General features: G+C 47.8%; 2 protein-coding genes across 6 annotated transcripts in view; one reads left to right on the top strand and one right to left on the bottom strand.

The window, feature by feature from the left end:
- Positions 1–9,408, top strand: part of DOCK7 (dedicator of cytokinesis 7) — a 104,230-nt gene extending 94,822 nt beyond the window's left edge. For 4 of the 5 annotated variants that reach the window (XM_062003334.1, XM_062003331.1, XM_062003330.1 and 1 more), the window contains 7 exons: positions 584–673; positions 2,112–2,348; positions 3,214–3,357; positions 4,174–4,280; positions 5,494–5,661; positions 7,152–7,731; positions 9,302–9,407. In XM_062003334.1, coding sequence (XP_061859318.1) covers positions 584–673; positions 2,112–2,348; positions 3,214–3,357; positions 4,174–4,280; positions 5,494–5,661; positions 7,152–7,194 — 789 coding nt within the window. In that variant the 3' untranslated portion in view covers positions 7,195–7,731; positions 9,302–9,407. Of the gene's footprint in view, positions 1–583; positions 674–2,111; positions 2,349–3,213; positions 3,358–4,173; positions 4,281–5,493; positions 5,662–7,151; positions 7,732–9,301 lie in introns of all 5 variants that reach the window. The other variant, XM_062003332.1, reaches the window with a different exon arrangement.
- A 1,660-nt stretch (positions 9,409–11,068) lies between these two features.
- USP1 (ubiquitin specific peptidase 1) lies at positions 11,069–23,431 on the bottom strand. The gene is made up of 8 exons (XM_010209791.2): positions 23,059–23,431; positions 21,863–21,986; positions 21,445–21,552; positions 20,815–20,975; positions 19,642–20,351; positions 18,392–18,562; positions 17,195–17,396; positions 11,069–12,638 (listed from the first exon to the last, which is right to left on the bottom strand). The coding sequence occupies exons 1-8, from the start codon at positions 23,226–23,228 to the stop codon at positions 11,906–11,908; spliced, it is 2,379 nt and encodes a 792-aa protein (XP_010208093.2). The 5' UTR covers positions 23,229–23,431; the 3' UTR covers positions 11,069–11,905.
- Positions 23,432–24,778: the final 1,347 nt, after the last annotated feature.

Genomic DNA, 24,778 nt, shown 5'->3' with positions numbered 1-24,778 from the left:
AGATGAGGCCGTCTCCAGTGGGAGAAGAAGTATGTAGCAGCATGGCTTTGAGCCTGCCATGCTTGTTCACAAGGCCAGAGAGCTGACCTGGCCCCATTTTATTTGCTAGAATAGATCTGATGTCATGTTGTTGGTCACAACAGTTCAGCTGTTGTCACGTTGTTGGAGTTTTAAGCACATGAAGCTGAGTTCAGAACACAGCCATTCAGCCCAGCAAAGCCCTGCTCTCATGCAGCACCTGACTTCCAGGCAGATCCCACATTGACCCCAGTGTTCAGCTGAGCTCACAGACACACAGTGAGCTCAAATGGCTTGTTCAGAACCACACAGCCTCTGTGTGCAGTTTGGAAGGCTCCCGAGCTCTCCTGCCTTCCAGGGCCTTAGGCCTGTTTTTCTCCTGTTGCCCCTGGAATGTGACTGATGTAATTCTCCTGGGTTCAGCAGATCACATTCAGCCGCAGCACAGCTACTGCTGAAGGCACGTGGAGCTTCAGCTCCCCTGAACATGCCTTTGTCTCTCCAGCCCCCATCCCTTGTGGCTGCATTCGATGGTCTCTCTCAATGCCTTTGCTCTTGGTTGTAGGGATTTTATGGAGAACGGTTTGGTGAAGATGTGCTTGAAGTGATTAAGGACTCAAACCCTGTGGACAAATGTAAACTAGATCCTAACAAGGTAAGAACACAAGTACAGGTTTAGAAGCAGAACTGGTCCTGAATAGATGCAAATGCAATGGAACAAATCTCCCCCCTGAATTTCACCAAACAGGCAGTGGAATTAGGAAGAAGTTCTTCCCTGTGAGGGTGCTGAGGCCCTGGCACAGGCTGCTCAGAGAGACTGTGGCTGCCCCATCCCTGGAAGCATCCAAAGCTACGTTGGATGGGGCTTGGAGCAATCTGACCTAGTGGAAGGTGTCCCTGCTCATGGCAGGGGTTTGGAACGAGATGATCTTTAAGGTCCATCCCAACCCAAACCATTCTAGGATTCTTTGAAATCCATGTACAAAGCATGCTGTGACTGCTTGGGGTGAGAGTTGGGGAAAATCATCCCAGCAAAGGAATGCAGAATTAGCCATTTTGTTTCCTGCCTTTGTAGTGGTTGATGGGAAGGGAGGAGACAAAAGGACAGCAGAGGCCCAGACTGCATTTGCCTCTATCTTTAGTCTGCACTCAGTGTGAAGTAGGAAGGGAGTTTGCCATTCACTGGCCTCTCCTTTTTTGCAGCTACAGCATTTTGTCATCCTTGTGCCATGTCCTTTAAGCATAGCAGAAGTAACAGGAGCTTGCCCCAGAACCAGGAGTGTGACTCAGGGCAGGACATTACCTTTATGGAGAGGAGGGAAATGCCTCATGTGAAGAGCATGAGAGGAGAGGGGCACTGAGCTTTCTTTTTAAATCCTGTCCAGAAACTGCTGAGCAGCTACCAACAGCCTCTGTTTCTGGGTGATTTTTACGAGTAAAAGCAAAAACCAGTCTTAGTTCTTCGAGAGGTGACTTCAAGAGTCACTGTGTCCAGTTCTGGGCTCCTCAGCTCAGGACAGAGAACTGCTGGAGAAGGTCCAGCACAGGGCCACCAAGATGATCAGGGGACTGGAACATCTTTCATACAAGGAAAGGCTGCGGGAACTGGGGCTGTTTAGTCTGGAGAAGAGGAGATTGAGGGGAGATCTTATTAACATTTATAAATATCTAAAGGGTGTGTGTCAGGAGGTTGGGACATCCCTTTTTTCTATAGTAGCTAGCAACAGGACAAGGGGTAATGGGGTGAAGCTGGAACACAAAAAGTTCCATTTAAACATAAGAAAAACCTATTTCACTGTTGAGGTGAGGGAGCCCTGGCACAGGCTGCCCAGAGGGGTTGTGGAGTCTCCTTCTCTGGAGGTCTTCAAGACCCACCTGGACATGTTCCTGTGTGACCTGATCTAGGTGACCCTGCTTCTGCAGGGGGGTTGGACTAGATAATCGCTAAAGGTCCCTTCCAACCCCTACCATTCTGTGATTCCAAGAGGAAAGAGGGCGAGCTGGCTTCTTGCAGCACCCAACAGCAGGGCGCGGGAGTCAGCTCTGCCCCTCTGGGCCTGCACCTCCCCATGCACCCCGGGTTGCTCCTGCAGGCCTACATCCAGATCACCTACGTGGAGCCCTACTTCGACACGTACGAGATGAAGGACAGGATCACGTACTTCGACAAGAACTACAACCTGCGGCGCTTCATGTACTGCACGCCCTTCACGCTGGATGGCCGCGCCCACGGCGACCTGCACGAGCAGTTCAAGCGCAAGACCATCCTCACCACCTCCCACGCCTTCCCCTACATCAAAACCAGGATCAACGTCATCCACAAAGAAGAGGTGAGGCCTGTGCTGTCCGGGGGCCTTGCTGTGTTTGAGGGGAAGCGGGGCACGTGGCTGTTGCCGAAAGCCGTGCGTGATGCACTGCTGGAGGTGTAGGTTAACGGCACAGCCGTGTCTCTCCACACCATCACGTTAACACAGGCCGTCCCCTGGCTGCCTTTCCTCTGTTAAAGAAGCAGAAATGGGGCAGAGTGAGAGCAGACGGTGCTGTCATGAGCTGCTCAGGCTGTTTGCTGCAGGGCCTGTGTGTGAGGCTCCTTCATTTTGAGTTTAAGAATTTCCCTGTTCCTGTTCAACCTGAGCTAAAACCCAACCATGCAGCATGTCCTGCCACCTCTTTCACACCCTGGTATGTGCAGGGTCCCTTGGAGAGTTGCTTAGTAGTGCTGGTTGCTCCCTTCCATTCTGCTTGAGCAGTGTGTCCCTTTGCTCTGAGTTTTGCTCACATGCGTGGCCTCAGCAGCCCTGGGCCAGTGAGGTCCTGGGGCTTCATAGAGAGCTTTATCCTGTAGCTGTGTTAATATTTCAAGGGTGGGTAGGAGCTGATGGGACACAAAGACAATGCTTTGGCATTGCTCTAATGCTGTAAGCCTGGGCATCAGTTGCAGTGACCACAAAGGGAGGTGAGGTGCCTGCAGCGCCTCAGAGAGCAGCAGTCTCAGAGAGCTCTTCAGAACACAGATGCAGAAACACATTCAGAAATCATACTTTTTCTTGGTGTTCCTCAGCCAAGACTGAGACAGTGCTTCTGTCCAGACTGTCAGTCTGTGTCCTTCAAAGTGACTCTGGTGTTTCTGGAAGTCTGCGTGTGGTTGGCAGTCTCAGCCCTAACAGGCATCCTCTATTCTGGCTACTTGCCTAGATCATTTTGACGCCCATTGAAGTTGCCATAGAGGACATGCAGAAGAAAACACAGGAATTAGCTTTTGCAACCCACCAAGACCCTGCAGACCCAAAGATGCTGCAGATGGTGCTGCAAGGATCAGTAGGTACCACAGTCAACCAGGTGAGGATCTAAGTTGGAGACACTGGGGTATTACATACCACTCAGGGAAGTGGATGCTCAACCTTGGGCCTTATTTCTAAGACACCTTGGAGTTTTTTTTCCCCCATTTAGCCTATGGGATGTTTTTAAGGTCACTGGTGAGTCAGTCCTTGAAAATGTGGTTAGATCAGGAAAGTGGCTGAGGAGAGACAGCCCTCCCTCAGTTACCTGCTCCCTCCTGGCATTTAGAGTTGGTTCTGGCTGCTTTTCCTTCTCCCTTTAAATAATCATGATAAAAAAGTTCTATTACATTCCCTTTGGTTAGCCAGGCTCTGGGGGGTGTGAGTAGGGTTGTGTCCTGTTGTGAGTTTTGAACAGAGTGGAAAGCAAAACTAGTGAATGGGGAAACATAGAGGGAATATGAGTAAACCTCTGCTAATGCACAAGCTGGAAAAAAGCAGCTGGAGTTTCAAGTTCCAAGTCGAGTTTCCATTGCTGGCAGACGCTTCCCTGGTTCCATCTGCATTGTTTAAACTTTGTCTTAGCTGTTAACTGAGCAAACTTTATCAAGAGTCCTTATAAGAGAAAACAAATGCACTGTCTGCACGTTTTCTCATGCTTCCAAAAGAAGAGTTTTATGTTAAAAAGGCTAAAAGAGATTCAGTTGTCATGATGCTTGGTGATTTGTGCCAGATTTACCAGCTGCAATTCTTCAAGATGCATTCTGTAAGGAAATGTTGCATTTTACAAATGTTTCTGCATGCAAGGAGTTTTATCCAGTGACTGAATACAAGAGATGGTTCCGAGAAACTTACTTTTTCTCTTCTGCTCCTAAAGGGACCATTAGAAGTTGCACAAGTTTTCTTGTCTGAGATACCCAATGATCCAAAGCTCTTCAGGCATCATAACAAACTACGGCTCTGTTTCAAAGACTTCACCAAAAGGTACAGAGTGTTGTGGGAAAACTGCCTCCAGATGCAGCTCCTGCTGCCACACCAGGCAGGAATACGCACAGTGAGGCAGGGGGCACGTGGAGAGGGGAGGATTCATCTTGTAACTCATCTGCCCAGTTTCCCAGCTGTGTTCCTCAGCTGCCTGCTTGGTTCCCTGTTTCTCTGGTGCTGCTGGTCCGTGACTTAAGGGGCTGAAGCCGTTTGGCTTTGCTATTTATCAGGGATGAATTAGTGATCACAGTTCAGTTGTGAACAAGTTTTGCCATTTCAGAAAACACGAGCCCCACTGGCACAAATGGACTCAGGGCTTGGCAGGGTCAGGAACTGCTGCACTGGACAGGAGACGTAATTTCCCTCTGAAGTTAGTTTCTCCAAATGGAGTGGAAGCATGCTGGCAGAAATCTCTCAAAAAACATGCTGGCTGCTCTGCTTTCCTTGTGAGTAATGCCAGAGGGAGCCTCAGCCCACCATCTCTTGCAAGCACCAAGGAGTTAAAACAATAAAAAAATAAAGTGCCCCATGCAAATAATGTCATTTTCCTGTGTATAATAAATGCCATTGGTCATGCAGCTCTTTTCCTACCTTTTGTTAAAATGACATCTTTACGAGAAGAGCTCTTGATGAGCATCTGATAGTCTGCTGTTTGGTGGTCTTTCCTGGAGATAACAGTATATCTATACATCTTTACATCCTCTCGGCCTAGAAGTGGCTGTGTGGAGATCAGCTCTTCATTGCTATAACTGGAGTGTAAATTAGAATTAAAAGGAGTTGCCACTCTGGAAGGGAAATGGAAGTTGGGAATATGACACCTTCTTCTTCCCCTGGGGAAGCCAACCACTTCAGCTGAGTGGTTATTAACCAAAAGAGGAAGATATTAGATTGGAGATTAGGAAAAACTGTTTCTCTGAGAGGGTTGTCAGCCCCTGTGCCAGGCTACCTGGGGAGCTGGGGGAGTGCCCAGCCCTGGAGGGATCCCACAGCCGTGGAGCTCAGGTGCTGAGGGCTGTGGGTTAGCGGTGGGCTGGGCAGGGTGAGGGGAGGGCTGGGACTCCAGGAGCTTCAAGGGCTTTTCCAACCAAACAATTCCATGATTCTGGGTCACCCCAGAGGAACAGAATGATTTGTTTTGTGCTATCAGATTACAAGTCTGTAGCAAGCAGACCCTTTTCCACATGCCCAGGTTTCACAGGCTGTTGCTCTGCAGGTGTGAAGATGCTCTGCGCAAGAACAAGAGCCTGATCGGTCCGGACCAGAAGGAGTATCAGCGGGAGCTGGAGCGGAACTACCACCGCCTGAAGGAAGCTCTGCAGCCTCTCATCAACAGGAAGATCCCACAGCTGTATAAGGCAGTGCTGCCAGTCACTTGCCACAGGTGGATATTTGATTTTACTCTTTCAGCAGAGAGAAGGAGGGTGTGAAACTGGGGTGTCTCATCCTCCTAGTGAACGTCTGGCATGTGTTTGTTTCCAGTGATGGCTCTTTTGGCAGAGTCCATCCCTTTGCCCTTCTGTCCTGACCTCAGAGCACATCCCCTTCCCAGCAGTTATGGCAGGTGGTGTTTGCAATGGTTCCTTTTGTTCCTAATCAGGGAGACATTTTCATTTCATCCTGCATACCTTTGCCTTTTTGTATTCAAACCCACCTTTTGTGTGGCAGGACTTTGAGATTTCTTTGTTCCCAGTGAAACTGGGATGAGATGCTTCAGGAGCAGGTAGGGATGCAAAAGTAGTTGGTGTTTTCCATGCTGGAAGATGGGTCAGCTGGAATCTGGGCTTTCTGTTCATCTGCAGTTCCCCACTGGGAGCGTATGAGGCAGGTGAGAGCCCTCAGCACTGTAACCCCTGGCACCTGAGCAGGGCAGCTTTGGGCACACAGCGGCTCAGGCTCCCAGGAAAGGAGCAGAAGTGTTTCCCAGCAGGTACCCTCCATGTAATCCTTGACTTGGCAACCTCTGTGTGCCCCCCACCCCGTGGGGACTGGCAGCCCTGAGAGGGGTTTCTGGAAGGTGCTTTGTGAGCACTGAGCAGGAGGGTGATGGTGCTTTTACAACAGACCCTCCAGATGTGTGTGAATGTGGACTTCAGCTCATGTCCATGCCTTTGGCTTAGGACACAGCCCTGGTTTTGAACCTTTGCTCCTGTAAGTGTTGTTTAGGGGGGAAGAGCAGTGGGCAACATAACAAATGTTAAGAAAAGAAAAGCTTGGCAAAATGACATTATACAAAGATCAGAACTTAGTGTTGCCAGCTCACACAGCAATGCTGAGCTGTGTGTCTGTAGCTGAGTTGGATGCATTTTTCTGTCTGCTGAATGCTGCAGTGAGGGCCTTTCCCTCACCACCCAGGTTCCTCACCTTTTTAAGCTCTTCCCAGATCCCATGCTGTGTGCTGGCTATTCTCTTGCTGAAGTCAGCCTTCCTTGGCTGGGGATAGTGTGAGCACCAGGGCCTGGCAACCTTAGAGGTGCTTCTGTCCTGGTAATTATTTGTCATCTTGTGAAATTCAGCCTGTGCAGGGAGTCTGATACAGGTATTCCAGGGCAATGCCACTTAGAGGTTTATTTGAAAGGCTTAAAGAAGGTGTCATTAGTGCAGATGCTTTGTGCTGCGTCTTTCTCTACGGCCACGTGGATTTCAGTTCCTGTCACCTTTCACACCAGTAAACCTGGGGCAGTTGGATGATCCCAGACAGACCCCAAACCCATTTCATTTGAACAGCAACAGGTTAATGTGAGTGCATTTAGGTTTTTTGTAGCAGCCAGCTGTAGAAAATACTGGAAGTCAAGTAGAGAATCGTTCATCTGACGAGGCTTCTTGTTTCATCGTGGAAAATATGAGCTCATCATGTTATTTTCTCTCCCTCAGAGACTCCTTCAGCAGGATGAGCCTTCGCAAAATGGATATCTAAACGAGTTAAAAACCAAAACCAAAACAAAAGCACTTAAAAGTAAGGTTTTGAAAAGAAAAGAGCCTTGTTATCAGCGCTGGGAATCAAAGAAGTTTTATTGTGAAATAAAACTTGGACTTCATCCTGGACCTCCCACACACCTCTTCCTCCATCCAAGTGTTCAGTGGCCAAAAATCGTTCTGAATTGTCAAATGTAGACTTCTCAATGTTTGCAAAAAGAAAAACAACGGTGGCAGTGGTATCCAGAGTCTTGGTGATAAGCTGTAAACTTCCCTGTTTTTTAAGGCATTTTTATGACTCCAAGGTACACTAAAGGCATTTACCTTTATTTATAGCATTACCTGATGTTAAAGTTATTTCCTTTTAGTTCATATATTTAATTTATATTAGGACCATAAGCAAATGCATTTTTTGAAGTTTTTAATGTAGTGATGATGGTTATTTTGATGGTACTATTAAATATGTGAATGTTTACACTTTAATTCCCTGTGCATTGGACTTCAGAGCTCGTCCTCCTCAGGAAAAAGGGTCAAAGAGGTAAGTCTTACACTAACACTTCTTAACCAAGTGGTGATGTTTTTATTATCCCTCTCCTTTTGCCTTTGTAACTCTGAATACAAATTGCTGCAAAGAAAAATGATTCCATCTGTAGCCATGGGAGGAATGGAGGCACTTCTTGGGGGGGTCCTATTAACATTTACAAATATCTAAAGGGTGGGTGTCAGGAGGTTGGGACATCCCTTTTTTCTATAGTAGCTAGCAACAGGACAAGGGGTGATGGGGTGAAGCTGGAACACAAAGTTCCATTTAAATATAAGGAAAAACAATTTTACTGTGAGGGTGAGGGAGCCCTGGCACAGGCTGCCCAGAGGGGTTGTGGAAGCTCCTTCCTTGGAGGTCTTCAAGACCCACCTGGACATGTTCCTGTGTGACCTGATCTAAGTGAACCTGCTTCTGCAGGGGGGTTGGACTAGATGATCTCTAAAGGTCCCTTCCAACCGCTATCATTCTATGATGCTATGATCTTGTTATCACCTCACCTCTTCCAGTGCCAGTGAAGCAGAGTTTCAGCATGACTTCTGCCTCTACATGCTCATTTCCAGCAGCTGGGGAGTGCCCCCAGCTCAGTAATCTCTCCAGATCTTTCTGCAGTTGAGCTCAGCAGGGACGTGCCACTATAGGCAGCTTTTTGTGTCCCTTTATCAATTTAAAAGCTGTCTTGATTGGGAATAAATAACATTAAATGATTCCAGAGTTTTAAGTTAAAAGCCTACACGAGAGCATTCCTCACAGAGAAAACCATCTGGTTTGCAGCAGTTCCTGCTGGCTAACACAACACTTCATGGAAAAGTTGGAGCAGAGTACACAGCTCCTAAATCTAGTCCTTTCTGTTTTTCCTCTCTCTATTGAATGAGGGCTCTTGGAAGAGGTGATATGTGATTAAACAAGCTAATAACTTCTGTATAAATCCCTGAATGTGCATACATATCATGGAATCATACATTCATGGCATTGTTTTGGTTGGAAAAGACTTTTAAGGTCATGGGGTCCAACCCCTCCCCTCACACTGCCAAGCCCACCACTAAGCCAGGGCCTCAGCACACATGTACACACATATCTATAAAGCCCCAAAGTTGATTAACATACTCTCTTACTATATAAAAGGAAAGAAAAGGTTGATAGGTGAGCTTTTATGAGGGCAAACATTACACACCATCACTTCCATTTTGCATTTGGCTTTTGAAACCTAAATAGTTGTTACCTTTGGTTGTAGGACAGATTCCTGTATGTCAGAAGGTGGAGGGGGGTGTTTCTTTGGGGTTCACTCCCTTCTGTTTTAGCACCTGTAGCTGCAAGTGCCCACCCTTCTGCATCTGCAGGAATGGTTTTGGGTGGGGAGGGCTCTGACAGCTTCTTAGCACTGGTGCCTTTTAGGGGCTCTTCTCAGCTTCCCAGTCTCTGACCATTTCCCTGAGTCATCCTGACCACAATCCATCCCCACCCAGTTCTGTTGGAGGTTATAACACAGGGAAGCCTGCATGGAGTTTCTTGCAGAAAGAAAAGCCACTTCTCTAACCTGAGCCTTTGTTTTTGTCCCCTTCCTGAGACATTTCAAAGGCCTACTGCAAAGCCCAGAGGTGTTGACAAGGCTTTGGGAGCTGAATGGGAGTCAGGGACTCTCGTCATGGAAAGTATTAAGGAAGGAAGGAGGAGCTTTGCAAGAGAATGATAAAGAGGTATGCAAAATATTTACCAAGGGGAAACAAATCTCCATAGCCATCAGAGAATGAAACCTTAGTTTACAGTAGTCTTTGGTTGTTGTTTCTTCAGCTAGGAAAGTACCTATTTTAATCCACAGCTTGTATCAGTATCATTTGATTTTAGTGGATGGCCCCATGTCAGCATAAGTCTGACTAGCTGATCTGATACACAGCTCAGAAATGTGTCAGGCTCGAGCCTGGTGTCGTGGAAAGCTCAGACTGGGCAGCCAGGATGTGTTTTCCATTGCAAGTAACTAGAGGCCATGTGCAGGGCAGGACAGGAGTTACTGTGGCAAGCAACTAGTAAATGTCCCAAAAACTCCCAGCCCCTTTCTCCTGAGGCCAGGGAAGAGGTTTCTCATTCAGCATGTTCCAGCTGATTGTGGTTTCTGTTCAGCTGCCTGCAAAGGATGTTTCTCTGTAGCTGTACTGCAGGAGGGAGGCAGCTGAGCCTTCCTTCCATTGCTTTGTAGCCAATATTGGTTGAATGTAACAGTATTTTGTTTCCTTGGAACATTTCCTGTTCCTGCAGTTGAATGAGAAAGATAAGTCTTGGATCAAGCTTGGAAAAATAAACTTCCATTCACAGGCTGAAATTCAGCAAAGCCCCTCCTGCAGGCAGTAAAACATAGTGTTAACACGCTTTGGCCACCCTTGCAAGGTAAGAGCACAGTTCTTTTCCATCTAGCTGTTGCTTGGTTTAGACTATGAAATTATTTATTGGTGACAGTGCTTTGGAAAAAGGAAAGATCTTGGTGTATTTGTGAGTCCCAGTGTTTCTCCTCTGCAGGAGAGAATTCCTACAGACATCTCTTCAGCATGAGGTTAGAAGCACCTTCACACTCACTCGAGGCTTTCTTAGGCTGATTTCTATTGACAGTACAAGCTTTCTAGGCAGAAACATGTGTCTATCTTCAAGTATGTACATCTTCATTTAGGATGTACTGCACAGTCAAGGGCTGTACACAAATCAGAGGTCCACCCTCATTGCTTAGTGGAAAATACACCAAAGGTATTTTTCACGGGTTACTTCGGTGTCTGGGTGACTTTATAATAAACAATTGTGAAAAGACTCAAGTACTGCAGAACAAACTGGAGGTTTCTAGGGCTTTTTCCCTGTAAATAAATCGATTTGGATGTGCAGAAGCTGAGATCTATTCAGAAAACAAGTGCATACTCCCACCTTGTGCATACTGCCTTGTACCTCTGCGGCAGCACTTCCTGCCCTTCCATCCACCTTAGGACAGCAGGGGCAAGCATCCTGTTCACTGTCCTTCTTGGAAGGGTGTTAATTGCACTTTACAGGTTTCATCTTAACATTTTTAGCCTCTAATAGATGATTTTGTGTGCTTAGTGCCAAACATTGTGGTTGCTTGTACAGTGATCAGCTTCCCTTGCCCTCTGCCTTACCTCTGCTCAGCCTGTGCCTTCAGATGAGGAAACGCTGGATGAAAATCGGTTAAAAACCAGAGAACATTATATTTTAAAGCACATCTTCCATTTCTCTAAGATAGTTTCCCAACTTTTAACGTTAACAGTGCCCAACTCCCTTTCACTTCCCCCTGCTCCCTCTCCAAACAGAAAAGTCTGCTCTGGCCATCTCAGATGCGTATCTCAAACTTTTTATTTCATATTTACATTAACAAAGCATCCAAGCCAAATGCTTCTCCCACACTTCAGGGAGCTCCAAGTACAAATGAACTGTTAAAAGATCACCACTAAGTTCCAAATCCACCCAGATATGCATATTAGAGGCCTTTACTCTTAGAAGTACAAAATGATTTTAATTACACTACAACCCCCCCCCCCCCATTTTGAAGTATTAATCACACCTATTTACACTTTTGCCCATTTAACACCTATGCAACAAAGATGCAAATCAGACCATTCAAAGCGGTTCTATGGAGTTCTGTTCCTTCCAACACACAAGGCTACAGGACCCTCCTGCTGTGCTCCTGAGTGGTACAGAACTGCTGGAGAATAAACCACAACGCTTACCCCGAAGACTAAATAAGCATTACTTCCCCACTTACAAAAATACACACCTTCCGAGGCCAGCTGCTGGTTAATGTACATTGAACTCCAGGAGAGGGATACAAATACATTTTATTTCTTTTTAAAAAAGCTAATAATACAAGAGGCATGTGTGAGACCTAGAGTTGTGTTAAAACCACTACCCTGTGCTGGATGCATCCTGCAGGGACTATACAAACGGGTACGTCTAAAAGGTCGTCACCACTATTCTCCAGCGGGGAAGTTCTGATGCAGGTTAAGGTCTGTGTCATGGTTTTGTTAATTCACGTTGAGCCACTTACACCAAACAAAAAGACCAGAAACGTTATGATCCTGTAGCTTCAAAAAACCAGACAGCTCCCTCTTCCAGGTGTTTTTTGGATGCAAATCAGACTGAGTGTATGCAAATCCCTAATATTTACAGTCCAAATACAGTATCACTCTACAATTTTCTTATAAAACAGTAGGTAAGGAGTCGATGTAGATGACGATGTCGGGGACAGAGAAGTCAGAAAGTCCTTTTCCTCCGTGACCTTCACCTCAGAATCATCAAAAAGCAACCACTTTCCTTCATACTCCTTCAGGCTCTGCAGCACGTAGAGAGCTTTGTTCTCCAGTGCGCCGGACGCGATGCCGTTGTGCTGGCCGTGCTCTGCGCTGCACTCTGCGCTCCCACTGCTGCTGCCGCCCTCGGGGTTTCTGCTTTCAGTAACTACGTTCAGAAACTTGTCAGGGTTAGCTGGCTTGTTGGTGTACAGGTCACAGTCAGACTTGCTCTTCTGCCCCCCGAGCAGTCCCACAGCTTCCATGTTCTTTTTGCTCAGGACTTTCCCCGGCTGCGCGGTCCCGTTGACTCTGAAGGAGACTTCGCCGTCGTCGTAGTCTTCAGCCACGGTTCTGGCCTCCTCCTCGTTCAGGGGCTCTGGCTTAATCATTTCGTGCGTTTGGTCGGTGATGAAGTTTCCTGTATCCAGCTCCAGGCTGCTGAGGTCTGTGATTTTGACAGAAGCTGTGTAGTGTCCGCTGCTGATGGTGATGCCGCTGTGCATCACCACAGCAAACAGCCCGTAGGTGTCGTTGGTGGGCTTCGTGCTCCATTCCTCCAGGGACAGCTTGAGGGGGGTCAGCAAGGGAGTGTTTATCTTGGACAGTCCACCGTAGCAATCAAACCTTTGGAAGAAAGAGAAAGTTAAGACCTCTTGCCACAGCAGCTCACTGTAAATGCTGCTGAAGCAGCCCATACGTTCTATCTCTAGTCTATATTCTTCTCTAACAGAGACATGGGTGAGCTCCATGGGAGAAACTGCTCACTTCTCACCTTGCTTCTCACCAGTATCCCTGTCCATTAGAGACATCTATACCAATGTACCACATCCTACAGCCAAGGAACGATGGATTTCAGGGATTTAAGAGGTTCCCTTTATTCTGAAGAAGTGACTACAGTTCCTGTGTGAATAGTGACAACAAAAGAAGTCAACCCAGCGTCCCGTTAGCACTGGTGCTTCTGTGCATGAACACGTGCACTGCTGCCCAGACACCCCCCTGCCTTCCACATCGATACAAACCAAAACACCTCCTCAGCATCCAGGGCTGAAGTAAAGCAGGGCTGGTTTGAGGTTTCCAACCCCCACCCAGACCTTTTGAAAAGTCCTTCAGTAAATAAAGGAATACAGATTGTATTTTATTTCCAAGGAGCTTTAAGGTCACTCAGAAAACCTGAGCCCATGCTAGTGCCTGGTAGCATGCTGCCCGTGGTAGTGCACTGCTTGTCTAAGGGTAAGTTGCTAACACTTCCTCACTATGAGGGGTCCTTCATTAATTGTCCTGTACATTACTCAGGTTTTTCTGACAGTTCCCTAGCTGACGTACTTTGGAAAGGCATCTGGTGTTCCAGAAGTACTCAGCATTTTGTGTATCATGCACACATTCACAAGGACAAGCGTTCAAGTCCTTTCATTACAACACCAATCTCCTCACGAGCTTGCAGAGAAAGTAAGTGTTGGGACTCCTACGTCACCGTCCGTGAGCCTCCTCGGATGCTGCTGACCTCACATCATTTACAGATTGCATCAGCCCAACTTAATGAAGCCCTTTGCTGAGCCACATGTTACCATGTTATAAGAGATTTCAGTGATGATTCTGTCTTGCTCAACTCTTAGGGTGTCGTAGGGGAAAAATACAGGGACATCTAGACAAAGAGCTAAGTGCATTTTATCCTCAGGATGAACCAGCTCTTGAATACAAGGAATGGTACATATGGCATAACAGTGCCAGAATAACTGCAGTAACAGCATAGTATTTTTGTTGTACTGGGTTTAGGTGTGATTCTGCTGAACATGTCCCTGAGTTTCAGTCATGAAGAACCTTTATAAACAAACATAAATATACTGACACACACACACAGATGGCCTCAGTCACTCCAGCCTAATTATCTGAAATGTCCTTTTGGATCTCACCAGACACATTTGACTCCACCAAAAAATAACCCCCACAAAAGAGCATATAATCAGAAATAACAAAACTCAGGTCTTCTGAAAATCCCTATAGGTGGTAGCCACAAGCAGAGATATTCAGAAGAGAGCTGCCAGTCACAGAAACTGCTTGCTGATACTGCAGATCAGAAATCCAGTTCCACTCGAGCACACCGACAGTCATATTAACAGCAAACATTTAAAACACAGGCTCTACCTTTCTTCTGAATGAGATCCAACATCAGAAAGATTTGGAGAGGAGGAAATGAGAGGAAATCTGTTCCTACTAGCTTTTTGTTCTTCTGAATGATAAGACTTTGAAGACAGAAGAATTGCATGCCAAGTACTCTGTCTCCTCTGACTGACACACAGTAGTTCATAAAAACAAACTCCTTTTCTGCAGCTCCATCTTCCCAGGCCATCAATTAATGGAACTTTACTCACGGCGCTGCAGTAATACCTCCTGTTATTACAGACCCTGGAAGGCTTCAGCTACTATGCTGCAACACTTTTAACACAGAAGGCTGTGAACTATTCCAGATACAGAGTTCCAGTGGCAGAAGCTTTGCTGTCAGACATGGGTGTTAACAAAACCTGGCCTTAAAATATGAGACAAACCCCACCTGCTTTTACCTGATACCATTTCACACGACAAAAATCCAATTTCCTCACCAGGTGTTAAATTTATGTAGTGGAAATGCTTAAGTACATGTTCCAAGTCACACATTTCTTCTAACAGCTTCCCAGGCTGAGCACACGCGGCCCAGCGTATTCTTCCCCACACAGACACTTGTCAAAGGTAATTGCAACTGGCTGCTTTATCTAAAAAAATCCAAATATTTTGCAAGCCAGCATCTAGAACAGATGAAGCAAATACCTACTAACTGCAATTACTTACATTGCCATTCCTCTCTGCTTTGTTTCTCTTCATTTATTTAAACTCAGTCTCCAGAAAACTCAGTAGAGCCCAGCTGAGCAGCTGACAAGATTTCAACACTTTATTGGAGCCAAGAGAAGTTGTACAAAGATTCTTAGTTTTAAAAAATCTTTGTTTAAGGCCAACAAAACATGACTGTTATTACTTTCAGGGCAGACCATTGCTGCCTTATCTCTGAGGAGAGTAGTAGTTTTACACTAAATATTACAAGTGTACATAAGCCAACTGGGGGAAGCTCCAAAGCTCATTGTTCAGAAACCAGTGTGAGAGTGACTGGATACTACAGAACCAGCCAGTGCTTTGCTTTGGTGGCTCTTCCCCACTTGCTTTATTACTCCAAATCAAGATGTTTAAAAATGACTTGGTTTTGTCCAAGAGGAAACATCCAAGCCAAAAACTGGGAAAGAACCTTCCAAGCAGTTTCAGCTTTGTCACTGACTCCAGTTCTGATTGTTTTCCTTAATCTCTGGCTGCTAGCACTTGGCAGAAAATGTCTGACAGGATTCAGAGGACACGTGAGGAACACCATGAGAGATTGGATTCAGTCTGACCCGGATACAGGTCTGAGAATTTTGGAGCAAGCACCTGCAGATGGCCAGGACAGAGGTAAGCAATTCAGGAGATGGCTGGTTAACCTGCAAGCACTTCCTCATAGAAGCAAAAACATAACCAATGTAGGAGCAAACTGCAGATCACTTTCAGGTTTCTTTCCAGGTGGACATCTCGAGCTGCATTTCTTTTCTGAACAGCCTGTAATCATCCCAGGACATCATCTCACACCAAGAGCCACTGTCCTCTGCCTTGTGACAGTCATATAGTACATAAAGCAACAAAAAGACAATTCTGTATGTTGGGATCTTAGGTGTGTATGAAGAGATGTAAGCAGACATTACAGAGACAGAAGTAGTTTCCTTTCTGCTTTGTCAGAAACCTGGGTACTCCTAAACAAATACTAAAACGAGGCAGAGAGGGAATTCTAGTTATTAACCTTAGCAAACTACCTGATCCTTGACACTGTACAAGTCTTATTTATATTGACCAGCTATCAACACTTGCTGGTACATTTGGTATCTGTACAGTGCCAAAGGTCCCACACACTTCAAGTTCTAAAATACTGGTGGCACAAAGATTATCAACTAAATTCCACGGAAGACCTTGGGCATTAAGACTTCCTACTGGCAAGGGGGCTCTGAAGGTTAAAGCCAAACAAGAGGGAAATGCAAAGCACTGTAACCCAGGGGATTAAAGGGCAAACTCATTTGTGCCTAAAAAAAACCCATTGGGCACACCACAAAGTAGCTGAGTGTTGAGTGGCTGAACTCTGCCTTTGGGGTGTAAAACACACAGGCTGCAGCACAGCACTGTGACACCAACACAGGTTTATCTTCTTTTGCTGCATCCAGCAAAGTTAATGCAGATAGAAAAAGCTGTGGTTTAGTGAATGGTAGAAGCTGAAACTACAGGCCAAGCCTGCAAATGTTACTGAAATTGTTTAGTCTCTCTCAAACACAGTTGTCTGAAGGATCTGGAGGACTATTTTATGGTTTAAGAGCAGGTTTTTTCCTGACAAAGCCTTGTGTCATTTTTTCCATTATCAGAATCTCAGTGGAGAAACAGAGTTTACTGCAAAATGCTGTGCAGGAAGTGTCATGGCATTGCTTCATGTGTGTTACAGGACTGTAGGAACAGGGTTTGGGTGGGTTTTTTTCCTCCCTTCCCAAAGGAAATTCCTAAGCTCCTAAGTATGAAACAAAAAAAAAAGGGTAAAGAGCGCTCTCCTAGGTATAATCTCTATCAAAACCCAAGGTTTCCTGCAGTGGACAACATCAAACTGATTGCTCAGCTCTTGACCATCAAGGACCTTCATGTTACTGTATTCTTCAAAATGTTTATCTCCTGTTTTTCTTCCAGACTTGAGTACATTTGGTTAGAGACCAAAGTACTACTGTCACCTTTAGAATTCAAGTTTCTCCTCAGTGGTTCTGCTAAAGTACTCACACCTACCTTGAAACTCAGGTTATGTTAAAAAGGTGATGTTAAATGTAAGCAAAACTTTAAGAAACGTCAGGATATCAGGCTATACATAAACCAACTTCTGCTAAGAAGCCTTGTGACATTATCTTATCCTGGAGATAACTTCTGCCCCTACCTGTACAACAGAAAGCTTCAGGAAACCAGGGGCCGTGTCCAGGCACTTTAAAGTTACTTCAATCTAGAAATCTGCTTTTGGTAAAGTTAGAAAACATTTTTGCCTCTTGTGATCAGATTTCCTTTCCAACAGCACAGCGTTTGGTAAGACAGGCAGTCTGCATACTCACTCTAAGCCACTAGCAGCAAAGCACTTCAAATGAATTGTTATGACTTCAGGCATTTTATCGAACAAAAGGCTGCGTTCTGCTTCCGTGTAGTGATGGCAGTTCTCACAGAAGTATTTATCCTCTCCCACAATCCTCTCCACTGAGGCAAACTGGGAAATTGCCCATTTAAGTGTCTTCATTTCTGTTTTTGGCTCTGGAGAAACTAGAAAAGACAATCATTGCATTCACAGATCTGCCACCATTGATACTTCTAACACATTGCACCAGAGTAACGACAAAACAAAACCTGTTGAGCTGTCTTCAAAAACAAGAGACACTGTAAAGCACACCCAATGTGTATGACATAGGAAACGTGTTCCAACCTTTGAACCAGCTCAGGAAGTGATGAAAATATCACTGAATGAGTATTATGACTTAAAATCTAGGGTTTCCCCAAAGGCTGTCTTCACACGCCAATTCTGCTGCTGTGTCCAGACACGGGGTGCGTGTGTCTGGGAGCAGGGTTCCCCTCCTGAAGGCAAACTCCCAAATAAAGTCTGTGGGAACTAAAAGTAATGCCTTCAGAATTCCAAGTTTCAAAATGTGTTGTTGCCATCCTTACTTTTGAAAACCACAGAATGGTGGTTGCAAGGGACCTCTAGAGATCGTCTAGTCCAACCCCCTGCTGAAGCAGCTTCACTTAGATCAGCTCAGTAGCTAAAAACCACTTGTACATCACTACCATTTGGGAAGGATACCAGAGGACTACCACTTCCAAATGCTATGAAGGTAATGACAGTCTACAATACTGGAAAAGATCCCTTTTCACAGCAAACTTAACAAAAAGCTTGTTTCTCATTTATTTTGGGGGGGAAAAAAGCAGATCTATCTTATGAAATGAAGAAAAGGCCGAGGAATGTCTTATCCAGGAAGGAAGGGAAGACCCAGGTCAAAGGAAATGCCTATTTATAAGCAGGAAAACATGTACCCAAGGACTGCAGCAGGCATGAATATCTGAAACCATTTTCCTGCTGTCCACATTATCAGTGCTGTGTTTCCAAAGTCTAAAGTTAATCAGGACAAGAGATAACAGCACAGCCTCTAATTTTAACCGGCACAAGCAGGAGCAGCATTCCTCAGTAACTACAGCACTGTCCTTCCTCGCTGGCTGGCTGAGGCAGAAATATACTTCACAACTCTTATTTGACAATCACTTACTTTCAGAACTCTCTTCAGTTTTAGAAAGTTCATCTTCTTGCACTGGAACACTGATGTCCTGAAAATCTTCTCTTCTTTCAGTAAAGCACTCGCACTCCAGGCATCTTGTTCTCAGTACTAACTGGCCCTGGAACAGTTTCTCCACTAGTTCAAAAACAGCCAGCTCTGTACCTGGATAAAGCAGATGCCACACAGCACTTATCAAGATGCTTTTCTTTTTTTTTTTTTTCAGAAGACACATCAGAACCCAGCTATCCTTGGAAAAAAAAAAATCACTGAGTTACAGACATGGCCCTTTTAGGGACTCCAGACAGGGATGTAACAACAACAAGCTGCTCATCACCTGCAATTTTCACACTATAACCTGCTTGTAACTAAACAGGAAGCCTCTTCCTCTTGGCCCTCAAACTTTAATTTCTAAGGTTAGATTCTTGTGAAGTGTGATGGATTCACGTTCTGGCAAAGCTGTGTTTGGCATCAGTGCACTGCCTTCTTAGGGTGGCTGGTCAGCCTCAAAGAGCATCACACTTGGGGGTTTTGCCTCTTAGTATTCTCAGTCCTTTCCTCCAACACTTATTAAACTCAGTGGCCAAGTTTAGTCAAATCTGCTGAAGAAATGCAGTTTCAGGATCCTATAAACCCAGGTGGGTGGATCAGAAAGAAGGTTCCAAATTATCGTGAATGCATATGGAGGCCCTTCCCTTGTTTCATGGCACTCCTCAGATCCACATCTGCCAGACACTGAGCAGACAGAACACATCCACTGCCTTTCCTGCTTCTTGGGAAGCTTGGAAATACAGAAGGACTAAAAATATAGGGGGGGAATGACAGGATACTGTTTGTAAGGTCTTGGGACACAAAGCCATAGCAAACAGGATTTGATTCTGTTTGCTCCTGGCACTGATCCTCATTTACATCTTGAATCCACTTGCTATTTCTATGGGTGACAAAAATTAGGGATGATACAAACCTGATAATATTCTGCCCTTTGTGTGTGTGTGTGTGTGTATCACACAACGATTACAGACTGTCAGAGCAGTGCTTCTGGGGGTCTAAGCTCAATGGGTCGTGTTATACAAAACATCACAAAGTGCATAAAAATAAACTCTTTCATGAAAAGCTTTTTCAGTTCCTGGAAATGTAATTTGTCTCTTCAGAGCTCTACTGGGTGTGCAGGCTGAAAGCTGACTTCCCACACACAGCAATCTCTTACTCAGAGTAATGGTAAGCCCATACACTTGTTCACCAACCTTCCTTTTTTGGCTCTTTTTCGTTACGGCTTTCCCCAGGAGACGCTGGCTCACAATATTCCTCTTTGATCCTCTCACCATTTTCACACTTTACAGATGATTCTTCAGGCTCACAGTCATCATATTCTTTCCCTGGATCTTTGGATCCCAAGTTTGTAGTTAACTTTCCTAGACTATAAAATTTAGACAGGATGCTGGGCTGTTTGCAGGAAGATTTCAACCAGTTCAATCTGAGCCGGGACTTCTTCTGCGTGGGCTTGGCGCTCTCGTTCTCACTGCAGCACCTGCCAATGGCCTCCGCTGGCGTTTCCAGCTTCTCTCCTGTCGCCTTCCTCTTGGACCTTGTTTGTCTTTGATTTTCTTCTGCTGTAATTTGCTCTTTTGATACTTTGGATTTTTTCTTTGCATTGCCTCCCTCAGCATCGCTTTTTCTTTTCCCATTTCCTTTGAGCAGCTTGTCTTCAGCTGTCTCTCCAAGGTGGCTGCTTGGTACCTTCTCGCCCTCCTCCTCAGCGGGGCTGCCAGTTCCGTTGCTCTCGGTATTTTGATCAAGTTTTTCCTCCAGTTTAGCTGCAGGCTCTTCCACAGGCAGTTTGTTCAATTCTTCCTTCTTCAGTAGCTGACATGTTTCTTGAATGTTGCCCAGGATACACTGTAGAACCTCCTGGGCATCGTGCTGCAGGTAACCTTCGTACATAGGGTTGAGCTCTCTGGTAAATGAGCAGAGCAATGAAGAGGAGTTGTTACTTACTAATTGGCTAACACAATTCCAGATTTAAATGAGGGGCTTTAGATATCACAGCATGGCAGGACTGGAAAGCACTCCTCCTGTCACAGACGGCTGTGGGAAAGTAGCTACAGCCCTGTGCGCTTAAATACACATTTAATGGCAAACACATTGTGCTGCTCCTCAGGTCAGGGAGGATGCTGACACACTTAAGGGAAGGAATTCTCCTAAATCTACAGCTGGCTTTAAATGATATTCTTACAAAATGAAAACTGACTTTCAGATTTAGGATATCATAATAGACATTAAAAACAAACTTCCTATAAGGATGCCCCCAGTTTAAGACCATCTACCTCCCCCAAGGCTCTAACACTGCGCTGCACAACAACAACAGCCTCAAAACTCCAGCAGGAAATTTCTGCCCGTGTGCTTAAGACAATTTGTACCTGAGGGTGTTCAGTAGCCTCCGTGGCTGAGTGGCAAGTTCGTCCGTGTACTTTTCTGGGTTTAAGAGAAAGCTGGCTTGAAGCTGCTCAACTGAAAGAATGAGCGAGTGCAAACTACAGATCAGTTCGTAACTTGCCAGTGGATCTTCTTTACAACTTCCCTGCAGGAACAACACAGAAAGAATGAAAACACTTGTGGTTTTGACTGTAACATCAAGCTAAAGTTTTTCTCTCCCTTAGCTTTCCAACAGACATTTGGCAGCTTTTTAGTCTGCTGTGGAAGCAGGTGAGTTTCAGACAATATATTCCTCTTCTGCCTATACTCCAACTTCCATCCACTCAAAGCACTGTGTTGTCATTGTCTTTAGGTCAGGAACATGGTGGGATACCCTCCCACGTTTCTTCTGTTAAACACAGGACTTGTGCTTACAAGTTTACAGCCACTCAAGTGGCTGTAACACAAGTTCAAAACAACTCAAATGCATCTTTGCCTGAAACAGCACTGGAGGAAACAATACTGCAAAACTTCACAGCAGCAGAAGAAAGGACAGTGAAGTTCTCCCGAGGCTCCTGACACACAGCCTCCCTCACAAAACTACAAGTAAAGGGACATCTCACAAGATACGTTACCTTTTCTGCTTTTTGCTCTCCATCCTCCTTCAAAGATTCTTTCTTCTTTGAAATGATATTATACAAATGTTTTACTCCGGTTTTAAAACCAGGACAAAAATACAATACCTGAAAGCAACAGTTTAAAACAAGAGAATGACTGGTCAAGTAAGAAGTTACTCAACATCTTTGCCCACATTTGCATCTCCCTGCGGAGCACGTGAAGCTGCAGGATTATGCACAGCAGGGAGGTGCCCAGAGCATTGCAAATAAAAACCACCCAGTCAAGGCAACCCACAGCGCACACATTTCCTGCAGTATCATCTTTTCCCTCCTCCCACTAGAATTAGGTTCCCTTCATGCTACATCCAGACATCTACATCACATCAAGCTGTCAATCTCTCATCTGTCTTTCTGAGGCCCCTGAAGGTGATCTTACCTGAAGGACGCTGTTAAGGTAACAAGTGTTACCCAGATTGTTCAGGCCCACAAAAGGCAACATGTTGTCTTTTTTCTCACAGCTAACGAGCGAGGGAGGCTGTGCTGCTGGAACAACCTGGTCACTGTTAAAACCACAGAAAACTCTGTCAGAGGCAGGTTTGGAAGATGACTCCTAACAGTGTGAGCATAGGCATTCTCTCCCCTGGCCCTCTGCCGCCTCAGAGTTAGCTTACAGGATCAATGATCCATATATCCTCATCAAAATTGTGTCAAAGTGCTTCTGAGAGTTGTCTGTATGGTTGGACAGAGCACTCACACACACACTGCTCAACTCTTCTCTCTCACAGACTGTTCTTACACTTCTCTGCAGCAACCTACACTAAAATAGACAGGTTTACAAGACACAGGCAAACATGCTCTTACTTCCAACACATATATTGCAAATAATATCAAGAGACCAAATTAAGGCACCAGAAAAGTTCTCTTTAAAGTACTTTTAAGTAGCTTTTTTAAGGCAGCATTAAGAAAAAAAGTGTCTAGCAGCTATCTCCTGCTCCTGCCCCCTGCTCCAGATTCACATCGCTTCCCTTCTGTGTGCGAACCCGAAGGGTAAGGACAGCACAGCACCTAAAGCCACACAGCACAAATGATAATGCACTGCACTGACACCAGGGAATTTTAAAGCCAGCTATGTGTTTGTAATTGAATATGATTAAGCAATTTTCCTCACTAGCTGCAATTAAATTAGTTGACAGGTTTGCTCAGGGCTTGAAACACCCTAATGAGCAACAGTCAGTTCTTTTACTTGCAGCAGTAGTAACACTTAAAAGTCACGTTTTCCAAAACCCTGCATTTAAATGCAATTTGTGTAATACTCTGAAGCTGAATTAACTTCAAATAACCTAACTTCAAGATATTAAACAGTTTATGCCAGACAGGCAAACATCCATAGCACGGTAAACTTGCTTTCTGAAAAGTAAACCGTTGAGGAAGCTCATTGCTTTGCCTAGGCTGAGCTGTGGTGAGCACGGTGACTGACTTGGCTTAAGGGTGCATTTAGCCCATGTTCCCGTACACAGCCCAGCCGCGTGGCCGGAGCAGCGCCGTTCCGCGCACCGCCCGTTCAGCAGCCGGGCTGCCCTTCCCAACGCCACCACAAACGCTAATTCCGAGCGGAAAAAAACTCTTACGCACATCTCGGAGCCCCTGAATTCCGAACTCTTTTGTTCATTTTCCTGGGACTCGGTGAAATCCAGCGCTCTTTTCGCTTCCTTTTTTTGGAACAGCTTCAGCGAGAGCCTGTTCTTCTTGGAGGGGCTGCCTCTGGCGGGCGCGGCGCTGTCACTCGGCAGGACCCCGGGCATTTTTCCTGGCGGGCAGGGGCGCGGGAGGGGCGGCCGGCGCGGCCGGGACGCGGCGCTGGGCGCTCACACCTGCCGCGCACACACACAACACACACGCACGAGTCGCCATTTACTCTTTGGGCGGGAAGCAGCAGCGCGCCGCGGAGCCCCTCGCGCCGTGCTCCGGCAGCCGCCTCCCCGCTCCGCGGCGTCTCCCTCACCCCTCCCCGCCAGCCCGCCCGTCCCCGCCCGCCGCCCGCCCGCCCGCCCTCCCTCGCGGTGTCGGCGCGCCCGGGAGGCCGCTGTCCCGGCGGCGGCCGCGGGCCCGGCGGGCGGCCGGCGGCGGCGCGTCCCCTCACCGCTCCGTGTGGGCGCGGCGCGGGCCGCCGCGCGCCGGTTGCCATGGAGACCGCGGGGCGCCCCGGCGCCGCTCGCCCCGACACGGGAAACTTGGCGCGTTTTCCGCGCCGCCAGGACCCACGCCCTCACCCCTCCTCGCGCCCGGGCGCCGCCGGCCGCCCGGCTCAAACGCCGGAGCGGAAGCGGCCGCCGGCGCACGCCGCAGCTGAAAGGCCATGGCGCCTGCGGCCGCGCGTCTGCCGCCGGCTCGCGGCGGCCGAGCCACGCTCCCCCGCACGGGCCCGGTGGCGGCGCCGGGGCCGCGCTTCCGCCGCCGCCCGCCGTCAGGCAATTCGCCGGGCAGCCCGCGGGGTCCTGCCTGGGCGCGCGCGGGCGCTGGTAACGGCCTGGCCGAAGGGCTCGGTCTCGCGAGGGGGAGGGCGGGGCGGGGTGGGCGGGAAGGGGAGGTGGCTGGGCCGAACCATTCCGCAGAGACACCCCCCGCGCCAGCAGCGGTGGATTGGTCCCCTCTAGCCCCGCCCTCTCCCGCCTCCGCCAATCACGGCCAGAGGCGCGCTGGAGCGGGCCCGAGATAGCGGCCGGGGCGGGGGCTGCGCGCCCTCAGTCCGCGCGGCTCCTCCCGCCGCACCGCCCCGCTCCCCAGCACCGCCCCGCCCCGCTCCCCAGCGCCGCCCCGCCCCGCTCCCCAGCACCGCCCCGCTCCCCAGCACCGCCCCGCTCCCCAGCACCGCCCCGCCCCGCTCCCCAGCACCGCCCCGCTCCCCAGCACCGCTCCGCCCCGCTCCCCAGCGCCGCCCCGCTCCCCAGCACCGCCCCGCTCCCCAGCACCGCCCCGCCCCGCTCCCCAGCACCGCCCCGCCCCGCTCCCCAGCACCGCCCCGCTCCCCAGCACCGCCCCGCTCCCCAGCACCGCCCCGCCCCGCTCCCCAGCACCGCCCCGCTCCCCAGCACCGCCCCGCTCCCCAGCACCGCTCCGCCCCGCTCCCCAGCACCGCTCCGCCCCGCTCCCCAGCACCGCCCCGCTCCCCAGCACCGCCCCGCTCCCCAGCACCGCCCCGCCCCGCTCCCCAGCACCGCCCCGCTCCCCAGCACCGCCCCGCTCCCCAGCACCGCTCCGCCCCGCTCCCCAGCACCGCCCCGCTCCCCAGCACCGCCCCGCTCCCCAGCACCGCTCCGCCCCGCTCCCCAGCACCGCTCCGCCCGGCTCCCCA

The sequence above is a fragment of the Colius striatus genome, chromosome 10 (genome assembly GCF_028858725.1).
Source record: "Colius striatus isolate bColStr4 chromosome 10, bColStr4.1.hap1, whole genome shotgun sequence".
Taxonomy (NCBI): Eukaryota; Metazoa; Chordata; class Aves; order Coliiformes; family Coliidae; genus Colius; species Colius striatus.
The sequence above is the reverse complement of the archived record's forward strand: the minus strand, read 5'-3'. Positions and strand labels throughout refer to the sequence as shown.